Source organism: Rhinoderma darwinii, chromosome 5 (assembly GCF_050947455.1).
Source record: "Rhinoderma darwinii isolate aRhiDar2 chromosome 5, aRhiDar2.hap1, whole genome shotgun sequence".
NCBI lineage: Eukaryota > Metazoa > Chordata > Amphibia > Anura > Rhinodermatidae > Rhinoderma > Rhinoderma darwinii.
Genome location: NC_134691.1, coordinates 248,401,438 through 248,417,366, shown reverse-complemented (window position 1 = coordinate 248,417,366; position 15,929 = coordinate 248,401,438). Strand labels below are relative to the sequence as shown.

General features: G+C 42.5%; 1 protein-coding gene across 1 annotated transcript in view; it reads left to right on the top strand.

Moving 5' to 3' along the window:
* LOC142652879 (mediator of RNA polymerase II transcription subunit 1-like) overlaps positions 1-15,929 on the top strand; it is a 173,209-nt gene that overhangs the window by 141,538 nt on the left and 15,742 nt on the right. The window contains exons 12-15 of the mRNA XM_075828565.1: positions 4,760-4,866; positions 7,217-7,412; positions 8,274-8,369; positions 11,179-11,287. Coding sequence (XP_075684680.1) covers positions 4,760-4,866; positions 7,217-7,412; positions 8,274-8,369; positions 11,179-11,287 — 508 coding nt within the window. The remainder of the gene's footprint in view (positions 1-4,759; positions 4,867-7,216; positions 7,413-8,273; positions 8,370-11,178; positions 11,288-15,929) is intronic.

Here is a 15,929-nt window from a genome sequence, read left to right as displayed (position 1 = left end):
AATGGCGGGCCCCTTTTCGTTACCTCATTTGTGGTCATGGTAGTTTCCCCATTCGGTGTTGTCCCCAAAAAAGAGCCCAATAAATTCTGGCCCATTCATCACTTCTCACATCCTAGGGGTGTTTCAGTGAATGATGTGATTGATCCTGCGCTTTGTTCTGTGGCATATACTACTTTTAATGCGGTGGTTGAGTGGGTTCGGCAATATAGGAGGGGGGCCCTTAAGGCAAAAACGGATGTTTATTAGTATTCGGCTGTTGGGCTGTTACTCGGAGGGTGCGTATTTTGTGGACAGATGTCGTCCGATGGGCTGCTCCAATTCCTGTGACTATTTTAAAGCCTTCAGTTCATTCCTGGAATGAGTGATTCGTGAGGTGGCTGGAGTTGCCTCCATCATCCATTACCTGGATCATTTCCTTGTGTGGGGTCCCCTGGGTTCACCTGTTTGCGGAAACCTGTTGGCAACAGTGGGTGGCTGGGCTTTTTAGTGTACCCCTTGCCCCTGATAAGATGTCCGAGGCCAGTCTTGGTATTTTTGGGAATTAGGATTGATTCGGAGAGCATGGAATGCCAGCTCCCCCAGGAGAAATTGGATGATTTCAGGTCATTGGTAGGCAGGGCGTGCCATTTGCGGAAGATTACGTTGCATGATTTGCAGTCTTTCCTGGGGAAGCTTAATTTTGCTTGCCAAATTATGCTTATGGGTCGGGTCTTCTGTATGCGATTTGTCTCAGGACCATGGGGAGGATCTGAAGGTGTGGGGGGACTTCCTGGGTCAATACAATGGGAGGTCGATTATCATGTCACCGGTGGTGAAGAACGTTGATTGGGATTTATTTACGGACGCGTCTGGGGGAGTGGGATTTGGGGCCTATCGTGGGGGCCAGTGGTGTTTGGGTCAATGGCGTTCTACGTAGGTGGAGTTGGGCTTGGTGTGCAACCTTGCCTTTTTGGAATTGTTCCCTATCGTGGTAGCGGTGTCTATTTGAGGGGAACAATTTAGGAATAGGAAGGTGCGTTTCCATTGTGATAACATGGGGGTGGTTATGGTAATTAAGTTAAGGCGTCACCTCCCCCTGTTGTCTGTTGCAGCATTTGGTCTTTCTTTGTTTGTCACTTAATGCTTGGATTACTGCTGTTCATGTTCCGGGAGTGGACAACTCAATTGCAGATTCCCTTTCTCGCTTACAGTGGGATCGGTTTTGGCAGTTAGTTCCGGAGGCAGGTGTGATGGGGCTTCAGTGCCCTCAGCACTTGTGGGAGCTGGTATGCAGGGAGCGAATCGATTGAGCCATTCTTCATTGGCTCCGGGGACGTTGACCGCTTATGAGGCAGCGTGGCGAGATTGGGAGGCTTGGTTGAATGTTTTGAGTGGAGTTGTCTCGTATGGTGATCAAGTGTTGGCATTCTTGGGTCATGTATCGGCTGTGGGTTGATCGGTTGAGAAGGTTAATTTCTTTGTTGCGGCCCTGGCTTTTGGGTTTAAATGGAGGGGGTAAAGGGATGCCACAAAGGAATTCCTGGTTGGACAAGCCCTTAGGGGATTTAGAAGGGGGCAGACTGTGCCTGATAGGAGGCGCCTGGTGTTGTTCTCCTTGTTGGGGGTTGCGGTGGATTTGGTGTGCACGTCCGAGTAGGAGTCCGTTTTGTTCTGGCTGGTGTTTTCTTAGGCTTTTTTCAGGGCGCTCCGGTTGGGGGAATTAGTGTCCTCCAGCGGGATTTGGCCAGGTGGGTTATTGACGGACGACGTGGTGCTCCTGGGGGACAGGGTGGAGTTCTGGATTAGTCGCTCAAAAACTGATCAAGGGAGTAAGGTGCGGCAGGTGGTTTTGATGGAACTTGCAGGCGCGGTTATGTGTCCCGCTCGCTTGTGTTTTATTTTAGCAATGGTCTGTTCAGGGGTGGGCCCTTGTTGCATCATAGGGATGGGAAGTTTTTGTCACGTTTTCAATTTACCATAGTTTTTCATAAATATTGGTCTTGATGGTAAGGCTTTTGCCCCGCGTTCCTTCCGCATAGGTGCCGCCACTGAGGCGGTGGGATGGGGTCTTGGGCCTGATGCAGCACGTTGTATAGGGAGGTGGGAATCCCATCATTTCAGGTTGTATGTTCGCCCTCATCTTGTGTAATCCCAGGGTCAGTTTTTTCTCGGTCGGTGGGGTGGGTATGTTAGTTTTTCTCCGGTTTATGCTCTGTGGGTTTTTTTTCAGCTGTGTTTCTTCTGTATTTACTGACACATTGTTTTTTTTCTTTCAGATTCTTCTCAGTGTCTGATGTGGATTTTCGGGCACTCTTGTGTCCATTGGGGTGCGTTGCGGGCCGACGTTCGTCCGGATGGACGGCAGCTTAGTTTTTCCAGGTCAGCAGCTACTTTGCGCTGGCTTGGATTCCGAGGCATGTCTTGGGGTAGGGTCCTACCTGAGTTCCATCGTTGTGCGATGTTGGACCGAGCACCTGATGTGATGGTTCTTCATGATGTTGGGGGGAATGACCTTGGGGTCAGGCCCTTTCGGGAGTTGATTAGGGACATTAAATATGATTTGCTTCGGTTGTGGTCTGTTTTTCCTCATGTGATTGTGGTGTGGTCAGAAATGGCACATTGTAGATCGTGGAGGTCGAGATTAACAGGGCTCGTGTGAAAGTGAATCGGCTATCTCTGCGTTTGTGGTGAGGAATGGTGGAGGGTTCGTTCAGCATTATAATTTTGAGGATGGCACAGGTAATTTTTGGTTGGCAGATAGGGTGCATTTGAATGCAGTGGGAGTTGATTTGTGATCGTTGTGGATTCAGGAGGTAATCGAACGTGCCATTTTGTTGAGGGGGAATTTGCATACTTGAGGTGGTCAAGGTATGCTTGTTTTGGGGGGTCCTTGGTGTTGGTTAAAATTGGTGGGGGAGGAATTCATACTGGTGATGGTCCCTCCCAGATTATACATTATGGGGGATGTGGCTTATATGGGCTCCTGCTGGGTGGGGAAGTGGGGAGCAAAATGGAAATACTTTAGCCATCTGTTGTTTGCACGGTGCCTCTGAACCTGTGCCCATATCTCTATTTTACCCCCAGCCGTCCAACCAGAGTGGCGCCAGATCCTCCTCCTTAGCCCCAAGGACCTTCCCAATTTTTCCGTATGGGGTGTATGGTTTTTCACGTGAATGGTGTTTGTATGGGGGGTTTGCATGAAAAGGTAATTAAGCTATTATTTATTTTGTATTTGCTGGTATTTATTATTAACCCCCTTAATACCGAAGGTATTTTAAATCTTAATGACCAAGCAATTTTTTAAGCTTTTCCATCATCTCATTCAGAGACCTATAACTTTGTTATTTTTCCATCGACAAAGCTGTCTAAGGCCTTTTTTATTTTTTGCAGGACAAGTATTTTTGTATAGCACCATTTTGGGGTACATATAATTTATCTATTAACTTTTTTTTAGTGGGGTACTGGGAAAAAAACTGAAATTTCGCCATACCTTTTTGCGTCTTAATTTTACGCAGTTTAACGTGTGGTATAAATAACATAATAACTTTATTCAGCGGGGCCTTACAATTGTGGCGACACCATATTTGTATAGGTTTTTTTTATGTTTTCCTACTTGAAACAGTAAAAACGAATTTTTTTTCAAAATTATTTGTTTTTGTGTCGCCATATTTTAAGAGCCATAACATTTTTATTTTTTGACCGATGCAGCTGTATGAGGGCTTTTTTTTTTTTTTTTACAGGAAGACTTGTAGTTTTTTATTGGCACCATTTTGGAGTAAATGTGACTTTTTTGCTGACTTTTTATAAAAAAAAAATAGGATGTAAGATGAACAGAAAACGGCAATTCTGGCATTGTTTTTTATTTTTTACGGCATTCACTGTGCGGGTTAAATAATGTAATCGTTTTATAGTTTGGTTCGTCATGGACACGGCGATACCAAATATGAGTAACTTTTTTACTTTTTTTTTCATAATAAAGTATTTTGTAAGAGGGTGGGTTTTAAATTTTTATTTTTACTTTGGACTTGTTTGTCACACTTTATTTGTCCCACTAGGGGACTTTACTGTGCAATCTTTTGATTGCTTTTATAATACACTGCAATAATTCTGTATTGCAGTGTGTTATTGCCTGTCAGTGTAAAACTGACAGGCACCTGTTAAGCCATGCCAGAGGGCTAACAGGCAATCACTAAAGGCAGACCTGGGGGCCTTTGTTAGGCCACCAGGCTGCCATAGATACCATCGGCACCCTGCGATGCACGCGGGATGCCAGTTGGGTGAGCGAGGGAGCCCCCTCCCTCTAAAACCACTCCGATATGCTGCTCGCTATTGAGCGCCGCATCTGAGGGGTTAAGTATGATCGGAGACCATTGCTGCTTCAGGAGATCCCCGCCCGATGCAGGAAAAGTTCTTCTGAAGTGCCGACGTGAAAAGCTGGCGCTTCAGAAGAACTACCCCAAACGGCCGACGTAAAAGCAATATACGCTGCTCGTTAAGGGGTTAAGCTGTTTTTATGTTTTTGTTAATAAAATGGCTGCTGTGGCCAATTCATTCCAGCTCGAAGTCTGTGTCATCATTGGTTTAGAGAAGATAAGGGTATATCAAGGGGAGTTGGTGTTTCCACAGTAATTTAATGGTTTAAGGCTACAGAACCGCACTGTTTATTCCCGGGCATGCATGTGTGAGACATGATTGACAGCCGGAATCATTCTATGTTCTGTAATTTACCAGCAGTAGCCTAAATGCTTGTGTCCTTACATGTAGCTTTTCTCTTTTGAAGGTCTTCCGGTTATTTCTACAAAACAAAGCCCACTTCATGAGCTGGTCATTGAAATGAAAAATAAATGCTTCACAGATTTAGTTAGTCAAGAAGTTCAGTTTGTTGTGGTATGTTTCATGGTGCCTTCTTGTAGATTTTCTCCTCAAGTGTGTTTTTTTTTTTTTTTTAAGTTAAAAGAGTTGTCCACTACTGGACAACTGATGGCTTATCCACCGGATAGTTCATTAGTACATGATCTGTGGGGGTCCGACACAGGGACCCCTCACCATTAAGCCGCTGCCTCTGAGCACTGGACGTACATGCAGGAAGCAGCTCCAGCCAATGAATTGCAGCCAGCTGGCTCAAGGCAGCTCTGCTCCTATTCAAGTGAATAGGAGCAGAGCTGCAGTTCAGCAGCACGCCCGCTATGCTATATACGGAGCCGACTGCTTCCGGCTCCGTACATTGTATAATGGGCCATAACATCCGGTGCCCGGAGATATCCGAAGCGGCTTAACGGTGCAGGGTCCGGGTGTCTGACCCACACCGATGATATACTGATCTATCCGGTGGATAGGTCATCAGTTGTTCAGTAGTGGACAACCCCTTTAATAACTTGGGATGTCCCTGTTAAACCTAGTACTGTACTTGGATATATATTTTGTATATGTTTTCATATTGACCTCAAAGGGGTTGTCCAGGATTAGAAAGTCATGGCTGCTTTATTCCAGAAAAGCACCATACCTGTTCATGGTGTGTCCAGCTGCGGTTAAAGCGGCAATACCCACATAATCAGCGGACAGGTGCGCCGCTGTTTCTTGAGGAAACCAGCCATGATTTTCTATGGGTATGTTCACAAGGCTTATTTTCGGTCGTTTTTTGGGCCAAAAACGGCCGAAAAATAGGAACCAGAACGCCTCCAAACATCTGCCCATTGATTTAAATGAGAAAATGGCGTTCTGTTCCAATCGGCCAGTTATTTTTACGCGGCCGTTTTTGAAAAACGGCTGCGTAAAAAAACGGCCGCGAAAGAAGTGCATGTCACTTCTTGAGCCGTTTTTGAAGCCGGTTTTCATTGACTCCATAGAAAAACCGCTCCAAAAATGGCCGTTAAAAACGCAGCGAAAAACGTGACTTTGAATAAAAAAACGTCTGAAAATGAGGAGCTGTTTTCCCGTGAAAACAGCTCCGTATTTTCAGACGTTTTTGATTTTGCAATTGCGCATACCATACCCTAATCTTCTGGACAACTTCTTTAAGGAATTGCTGGATCCATCACAAGTTTGTTATAAGATTTGTATTTAACAAGTGGATTGCAGATGTGAGTATCAGAACTTTTATATAGCCCCCCCCCCCCCTATCTGTAAAGCTGCTGCTGGCTACGCTAGCTCTACCATAACAAAGCAGGTCTGCTATTTAACAAGCTCAGTCTTTCTAGGTCTACCATTGTATGTAATTTTCACCAATTCTTGTATCATAATCTTGCCAATTCTTTTTATAGCACCATGATACAACACTACCAAACACTGATACAAGGGTTGTGGTCCTTAGAAAGCAAATCACTTCACTGTAGATGCTAGAACAGCGCTTACATACAATTTGCTCTAAGGGCGGATTCAGACTAACGTGTTTTGCGTCCGTGCCGGCCGCGTGGTTTTCATGTGGCTCGCGCGGACCTAGAGAAGTCTATGGGGCAGTGCAGGCAGTCCGTGAGTTTTGGGCAGCGTTAGTCCGCTGCGTAAAACTCGCGACATGTTCTATGTGTCAGCGTTTTTTGTGCATCATGCACCCACTGAAGTCAATGGGTGCGTGAAAATCACGCATGCCCCACGGAAGCACTTCGGTGGGACAAGCGTTATTCGCGCAATAACAGTAAAAGAATGAATGTAAACAGAAAAGCATCACGTGCTTTTCTGTTTACAAACATCCAAACGAAGTGTCATAAAGATGGCGGCTGCGCGAAACGCACACAGCCGCGCATCCATATGAACAGGGCACACGGAGCTGTCAAGTGCCTTTTGCGCACGCAAAACGCAGCGGTTTTTGCGTGTGCAAAAACGTCACGTTCGTCTGAATCAGCCCTAACACTATTGTACATTGGAGTGATAATAATACTAGGAAGGTATTTCAAATTGTATTCAAAGATTTTTAAAAGAAATGCTGCATAGAATGGGTTAATATGATTTGAAAAAGGCTCATATTTACTGTTTAACTGTTACCTTATTTCTTGCCAGAATTAGCATTGCTCCCCCATGGTAAAAAAAACAACAAATTCCCATTTGGGACTGATTTTGTATGCCTAAAAAGCTTTTGGAGTTGTAAAGAAGATGCACCAGGGTGGTTCCTGGGCAAAATATTGAAAATTAGATATTAAAAACATATACAGTATACGAAGTGTCATACTGTACAATGCCCATAGGGTTAAGCAGCAATGGTGGCACTGTCTCTGGGGCAAAAAGCCAAACCTTTTGTCATTAGTCTCTTTCAGGTTGCAAGGATCATTGTTATGTGCTTAACAGACTGGATAATAATAATGCAGTGATAGGTGGACTGGTGAACAAAATACCTTTTATTCACCCAAGTCATGTCCCATTAATTCTGAAAGTTTTACGACACCAAGCAGCCTACAATACTCTGCTTAACAGCTGTATATCCAACACCGTAAAACCTAAAGGTAAGTATATGCTTATTTTCTTAATTTTTTTTTTTCTCCTATAAATATACATTCTCAATAGGTTGTTTTTTTTATGCTTATTAGCCATTGCCAAATTCACCAGATGGTGTTTAGATGTTATCAAATCTTTATGAATATTGTTTTAAGTTTTAATATTTATGGCAATCCCGAGCGAAGCAACATAACCGGAAGCAATTTTACCAAACCACATTTGAAAACATCTGTACTGGGACCTAGGCACGCTGTGTATTTTGACATTTTAAGCATACTCTATCTTTTTGTAGATTTTTAATGCAGAATTTACCAATTGGGGTATGTTCACACGGCTTATTTTCAAGCGTATTCTGGAGCGTGAAACGCTCCTATTACTCTCCAGAATAGACTTGAAATACGCCTGTAAACCGTTTCATATGAGGCGTATGTTTACGATGCTGAATTCAAAAACGCCTTGTACATATACGCCTCGCAAAAAGAAGGGGTGTGTCCCTCCTTGAGGTGTTGTTGGAGCCGATTTACCATTTACCAAAAAAAAAAAAAAATGCTTTCAAATGCAAAAAATGCTTTGAGAATCCGCTCTAAAAACGCTTGGATTTCTCTTGAAATCAGCCTCGTATATTTTAATACGTGCGTACGTACCCTTATACCTCAACCAGGCTTTGAGTGCAATGCAAATGTGGAAATATTTGCAGTAGAATAGGCTGGTTGGGGAATCTTCGCAGACCGCTCCTGTTAAAGTGCTTTGAATGTAAGTGGGTTAAGAAAAGGCCCCAATTCACTACAGAGGAGTCCAGGAATTTTTTCTTACTGTCAGTTCATTTTTTATTTTTAAACTTCTCACGTTTTCTGGTTTAATTTCTTTAGATCAAGCAAGTATGCTACACTTTGAGGTCTCGCTGCAAAAAGACTTTAGGATCTGCACTTCATTCCAGCATCCCAGCGGTTCCAGTCTGTCCTGTGGTGTGTATTGTTACATATGAGTTGTATGGAGCGTATTAGTTTAATTTAAAAAAAAAAATACATTCTCTATAAATGCAAAATTAATGATATATTGACGGGTATAACATTAGAATATTTTTAAAAATAACTCAAGTGAACATGGATAGAATGCGGCATATTTATCAAGGCCCCCACTACATTTAAGACACCTACAGAATTATTTTATTTGTAAAAAAAAGGGATATGGCTTTCAAGTTGTTCTGTGTGTTACGGATTTATAAATATTTTCTGTGGTGGCCAGGCGCAACCCCCGGTAGCTCAGTAGCTGCGACTTAGGCCCTGTTCACACTGTTTTTTGCAGGAGGAAAAATCTGCTTTTGAGGCAGGTTTTGACCTGCCGGAAGAACATTGGCCATTGAGCGACGCAGGCAAACAACACTGCGAAAACTGCTTTCTCTGCCTCCTACTAATGTCAATTGGAGGTCAGAGACTGAAACGCCTGAAGAAAAAAGCATGTCGCTGCTTATTCCCGCGAGTGGTTTTTACCACTCACGGGGAAAAAAAACCTCCTGAAATCAATGGGAGGTAATTCCGGGCGTTTTATTTTAAACTGTGTCCGAGTCGAAAACGGCACCAAAATACTCTGTGAACTAGCTTTTATTCAAGATGGTGCATGTCGATTTGCGGAATATATCTAATTCTTCTCTGTAATTACATTCTGGCATACTGCTCACCATTATGCAAGTATTATATGAGCCCCAACCACTGCGATTTTAGAACACATTCCTGTATCAAAATAAAGGAGTTGTCTAATGAAGACCACCTTTGTCCACAAGCCTTATTAGAGCACAAGGACATCCTAGAGGGAGTAGGGACCCTCTCGGGACCTTCCTCTATAAGCCAGAAAGGAGAGCTGTTCCTTTTCTGGCGGATTGGAGTCATCAATGTATCATAAGTATAACGCCAGTCCACGGCGTGTGTCTGGTATTGCCGCTCGGCTCCATTTGAAGTGAATATGAATGAGCTGCAATACCACACCATCAATGGACAGATGATATGCTGTTTTTTTAAAAGAAAGCAGCCTTGTTTTTCGAATCCTTGGCAAGCTCTTTAAGCCTAACATCCATGCTCTCACTACCTCCTGCCATTTTCAGTTTAAAAACATTTCCCATATCTGTCTTTATCTCACAAGAGAGGCTACCAAAATGTTAGTACAAGCATTTATAATTTCCCAGTTAGACTACTGTAAAAACCTCCTTTGTGGCCTGTCGACAAAGACGAACATCTCTCTATCCTTAACTCTGCTATTCGACTACTCTACCTCTACTCCTGTTCTTCAAATGCCACTCAGACTGCTGATCACACACCGAACCTACAAGGCCCTATACAATTCTGCTCCGTTCTACATTTCTTCTGTGTTTTAAAGATACAAACCCATATGCAACCTCCACTCTGCCAATGACCACCTCCTCTCTGCCACTGTAATCATCTCCTAACACTCTCTGATACGAGATTTCTTGTGTGCCTCCCCGCTCTTCTGGAACTCCCTCACTCATTGCTTACGACATTCTCCAACCTTCCAAACGCACACAGAAAACATGCCTTGGAACAAGCATACAACCTGGCCTAAAGAGTCCCTTCCAGCTAGTATGCCAATACCATCTCCACCTGACACGTCTAGAGCTGCTTTTTCCATTCCCCGATCTTTTGCATCTACTTCCTATTCCTTATAGATTGTAAGCGCATATGGACAGGACTCTTGCCTCTAGGCATTCTGTAAACACTGTTTCATTTGTCTGTACCACACTGTCTTTTGTAATTGTTATACTGTTACCCTAATACTATACTATGTAATGTGCTACAGGAGTAAATGCTGCTATATAAATATTAGCACACGCCTAGTAGTCTAAGTGCAGTTTCAATAATGATGGCTAAAGTAAATCTTTACAACATAGTACATTTTTTTTCAAGGACATATACATGCAGTGTACATCCTCACATAATCTTCGCAATAGCTCTTTGGAAAGAATGTTTGGTGGTAATGGTTGCATCATGTCCTTGCATACAGAGAGGCAGGCAGCATATAACCTTGTTCATCACTGACCTACGGCGGTGAACTGTAACCTGTGACTCTCCAGATGTTCTACTACAATTCCCAGCATGCCTTGACCGCTTGCAATTGAGTTGACGTTGCAGGAATCTCCCATCCCCAGCAAACAGCTGGTATCACCAGAGGAAGCGGAGTCCAGACACGCCTTTGTAGCATTTCATGTCTGCCATTCAAGTGAATTGCTGTCCATGGAACGCAAGGATGCGCCAGGTCTGCTTGAGTGGCTCTATGTTCTGGAACATAGAGGGTGTCCCAAGCTTGTGCACGTCCCTCTATGACGTCCCTATGCCCTGTACTTTCAGAATATAATCCTCCTTTGCATCATGAAGAGTTGGTTTAAAACGAGTTTTGTTGATGTGGATAAATGTTACCAGACAAAAGGTCATTCTTGCTCATATTCAAATAAACAAATGATTCATCAGCCATAGGATTTTCATGAGAGTATATTGGAGAAGATAACGGCTGCGTGCCCTTAAACCATGTGTGAAAGTTGAGACCTGTGGAGGTGGATCTTTTTTTGCCTTTTGAGATACCGTTCAATACTTATTTAAGGTTAATACTGCCTCTGAGGAAAGTCTATAATAACTATAAATATAAAATGCAATTTATGTATGTTTATGATCACAAATGTTAATATACTATGTACTTATTTGTTGAAAATTGCCTTCCATCCAACTTCACATGAGAAAAAATAAATTGTTCCATTTGTTGTCTGTACAGTTGTTATCGATGTCATGAGCTGCGGGAATTTAATGTGCAGTCAATACACTAGTACATCGGACCCTCCACCCCCCTGCAACAATGAATTCATCATGAAAGTTCTGGACAGGTAACTACAGACCATTTTATGACCAAGCATGTTGTGCTCCGAAAATGCAAGCGTCTGTTGTTCAGTAATAAAAGTTTTGTGGGCTTTTTTTTAACAGAATTCCACTTGCAGTGCTGAAGAGTCTTGGCTTCGTAACTTTTTTTTATTTTTATTTTTTTCTCTCTTTTTACATATTTACAATCTGTCACAGAGTTTTTTTGTTTTTTTTTGGGGGGGGGGTGATATTTTATCTGGTTTCTTGCTGTACAAGCCTTAGAGCCTGTTCACACGCACAGGATTTCTACAGGCAGAAAAAAATCTGCCTCAAATTCCTACAGGAACTCTGAAGAAGATTTTGACCTGCCTGCACCTTCTTGCTAAGTTTTCGCAGAGTTTTTCACCCAGGGCTATTGAGCGCTGTGGGCAAAAAACGCAGAAAAAAACCGCTTTTTCTGCTTCCCATTGATTTCAATGAGAGGTCAGAGACGTAACCGCGGCAAGAAAAAACATGTCGCTTTTTTTGTTCCTCGAGCGACTAAAAGTCGCTGCGGGAAAAAAAAACCTCCTCTCATTGAAATCAACGGGAAGAGGCTTTGGTCGGTTTTTGGCGCCGATTCCGACACTGTTTCTGGGTCTAAATCATTCCCTATCTCCTAACTAATCGAATAGGTTCTATGATGCTGATAATTAGTGTGATTTGAATTTTTTATTTTTTTTAAACGTTTATTTGCAAAGTTATATGCATTTTTCTAAATCTGCTAATGTGGCTTTAATAGCCAAATAGGAGGTTACTCTTTCTTTTCACTCTCGGCAGTGTAATGTTTTCTGTATGACGCTGTCCAATCGTCATACAGCTTCTCCCCTTCCCTACCCAGCAACACAGAGTGATCATATAGTATATATACCGATAGGAAGATATCAACAATTAGCCAAAGCCAAATATACGTATAAATCAAAATACAAAAGTCTTTATTATAAACAGATACGGATATATCCCACCCACAATAAAAAGACAAGTACACACAACGCAAGTAAAAATATACCCCAAAGAGGTAGGCAGGACACTTTTGACCTTCCAGACAGCGCCTCAATTTTCGAATCTGACATGTTTTCAATTTGTGATAACTTCAGAATGCTTTTACCTATCCAAGCGCTTCTGAGATTGTTTTCTCGTGACACATTGGACTTTATGTTAGTGTTAAAATTTGCTCCGTACATTTAGTATTTGTTTTGAAAAACACATTTAGTAAAAAATGGCAAAAATTAGCATTTTTCGAAATTTAAATGGATCTGCTTGTAAGATGGGCAGTTATACTACACAAAATTGTTGCTAATTAACATCCCCTCATATGTCTCAATTAGATTGGCATCGTTTTTCGAACAGACTTTTGTTCTTCTAGGACGTTGTAAGGCTTTAGCGTAAATTTTTCCCATTCTCAAGAAAATTTTACGTCTATTTTTTCAGGGACCAGTTCATAGGTGACGTGGCTTATAGGGCCTTATATATAAACCCCCAAAAAGTCACCCCATTTTAAAAACCTCACCCCTCAAAGTATTCAAAACAGCATTTAGAAAGTTTCTTAACCATTCAGACGTTTTACAGGAATTTAAGGCGAAGTAGTGGTGAAATTTACAAATTTCATTTTTTTTGCAGAAATTCATTTTTAATACTTTTTTTTTTTTTTTTTTTTTTTTGTAACACAAAGTTTTACCAGAGAAACGCAACTCCATATTTATTGCCCAGGTTCTGCAGTTTTAGGAAATATTCCACATGTGGCCCTAGTGTGCTAAAGGACTGAAGCACCGGCCTCTCAGAAGCAAAGGGGCACCTAGTGGATTTTGGGCCTCCTTTGTATTAGAATATATTTTAGACACCATGTCAGGTTTGAAGGACTGTTGCGGTGCCAAAACAGTGGAAATCCCCCAAAAGTGACCCCATTTTGGAAACTACACCCCTCAAGGAAATTGTCTAGGGGTATAGTGAGCATTTTGACCCCACGGTTTTTTTTGCAGAAATTATAGGAATTAGGCCGTGAAAATGAAAATCGACATTGAAATTAGAAAAAATTAGCTAAACCTACATTTTCTTTGAAAGAATAAGGACTAAAGGAGAAAAAGCACTGCAATATTTGTAAAGCAATTTCTCCCAAGTAAAAAAAAATACCCCACATGTGGTCCTAAACTGCTATTTGGAAACACAGCAGGGCTTAGAAGGGAAAGAGTGCCATTTGGCTTTTGGAGCTCTAATTTAGCAGGAATGGTTTGTGGAGGCCATGTCGCATTTGCAAAGCCCGAGGGACCAAAACAGTGAAAACACCCAAAAAGTGACTCCATTTAGGAAACTACAGCCCTTGAGGAATTCATCTAGCATTCGGCCCCACAGGTGTTTCACAGATTTTATTAGAATTGGGCAGTGGAAATAAAAACAACACTTTTTTTCCAATAAGAAGTAGCTTTAGCTCAAAATTTTTCATTTTCTCAAAAATAATGGGGAAAAAGCACCCCAACGCTTGTAAAGCAACTTCTCCCGAGTACGGCAATACCCTATATGTGGTCATAAACTGCTGTTTGGGCACATGGCAGGGCTCAGAAGGGAAGGAGCGCCATTTCGCTTTTGGAGTGCACGTTTTGCTGGATTGGTTTCTGGTCGCTATGTAGCATTTGCAAAGCCCATGTGGAACCAAAACCGTGGAAACCCCCAGAAGTGACCCCATTTTGGAAACTATACGACCAAGGTATTCACCTAGGGGTGTAGTCAGCATGTTAAGCCTGCAGGTGTTTTGCAGCAATTAGTGTGCACTCGATGTTGCAGAGTGAAAATGGGATTTTTTCCATAGATATGCCAATATGTGGTGCCCAGCTTGTGCCACCATAACAAAACAGCTCTCTAATTATTATGCTGTTTTTTTCCCCGGTTTTAGAATCACCCTACATGGGGCACTAGTCTTTTGCCTGGACATTCGACGGGGCTCAGGAGTGAAAAAGTACCGTGTGAAATTGAGGCCTAATTTGGCGACTTATAAAGTATTGGTTTACAATTGCAGGGCTCTGATGTGAAATAATTAAAAAAACACAGAAGTGACCCCATTTTGCAAACTACGCCCCTCAAAGCATTTTATTAAGGGGTGTAGTGAGCAATTTCACACCGCAGGTCTTTCCATAAATTATTGCGCTGCGGATGGTGCAAAGAAAAAAAAATATATATATTTTTTCCCCCAGATTTGTCATTTCAGTGGCAAATATGGCATGCCCAGCTTATGAAACTGGAGACACACACCCCAAAAATTGTTAAAAGGGTTCTCCCGGATATGGCGATGCCATATATGTGGAAGTAAACCGCTGTTTGGGCACGCTGTAGGGCTCAGAAGGGAGGGAGCACCATTTGGCTTTTGAAGTGTTGATTTTGCTTCGTAGTAGTTTTTGTTTGGAGTTTTACTGGTACTTCAGTTTATAATGCGGGGGCACGTGTAAGCTGGGCTGAGTACATCAGCGGCATAGTCAGGTGGTATAAAAATGGGGTAAAAAAAAACAATAAAATAATTCATAGATGTGTGTTACGCTGTGAAGCAATCCTTTCTGCACAGGCCAGTGTCTCACTGATAAAATTTTGTCCTTTCTTATCCCTTTTGGTACACGCTGCACACCTTTGCAGTTTAGGGAATTTTGCTGGGAAAGTGTTGCCCTGGTATAATACGGGCACCCTTGCTTCCAGCATTTGTATTTGGGCCCTCCCCTTCCTGGTTCTCCAATTTTAGGGCCTCGCTAAATCGCATCTTGAAACAGAAGAAATGTTCCCCTCGGGCCTGCACTACTACATATTTTTATTTCCTGACTTAATGGAGCCTTAACTAATTTGATTTTTTCATAGACTTATTGGTATAGGGCTGTTTTTTTGCGTGACGAGCTGTAGTTATTATTGGTACCATTTTGGGGTACATGCGACTTCTTGATCACTTTTTTATCCTATTTTTTGATAGGCAAGGAGTAAAAAAAAAAAAAAACACTATACCAGAATTGACGTTTTATGTTTTGTTTTCTATACAGTGTTCACCTTGCGTTAAAAATTTTATTTTAACTTTATTCCGTCACGACGATACCAAATATGTATGGTTTATTTATTTTTTTCAATAATAGAGGACTTGATGAGGGAAAAAGGGCGACTGTGTTTTATTACTTGGACCTTCAAGTCCCCTAGTGGACAAGTGATCAACTGTCAGATTCTTTTCCTATACATTGCACTACCTATGCAGTGCAATGTATTAGATCTGTCAGTCATTCGCTGACAGCAAGCCGATTAGGCTTTGCCTCTGGGCGATGCCTAATCAGCTTCCGTAATGGCAGAGCAGGAGGTCATTGTTAGGTCTCCTGTTGCCATAGTAGTGGTCGGCAGCCCACTAATCGCTGTATCGAAGGGGTTAATGGCAGGGATCGGAGCTAGCTCCGGTTCCTGCCATTACAGGTGGAGGTCCGCTGTAACATACAGCTGAAATCCACCGCTGATGACGCCGGCTCCTCTCCTGAAGCGGCACCATCTTTCCGACGGTTACGGAATTCTTTTAGGCCCCGCCTCTCTGCAGGGGCTGGAAGTTTTCCAAACTAGGCATACTGGGAGGCTAGTGTTGGCCCTCCATTTGCGATTGCAGCCACCGACACCCCAGCGATT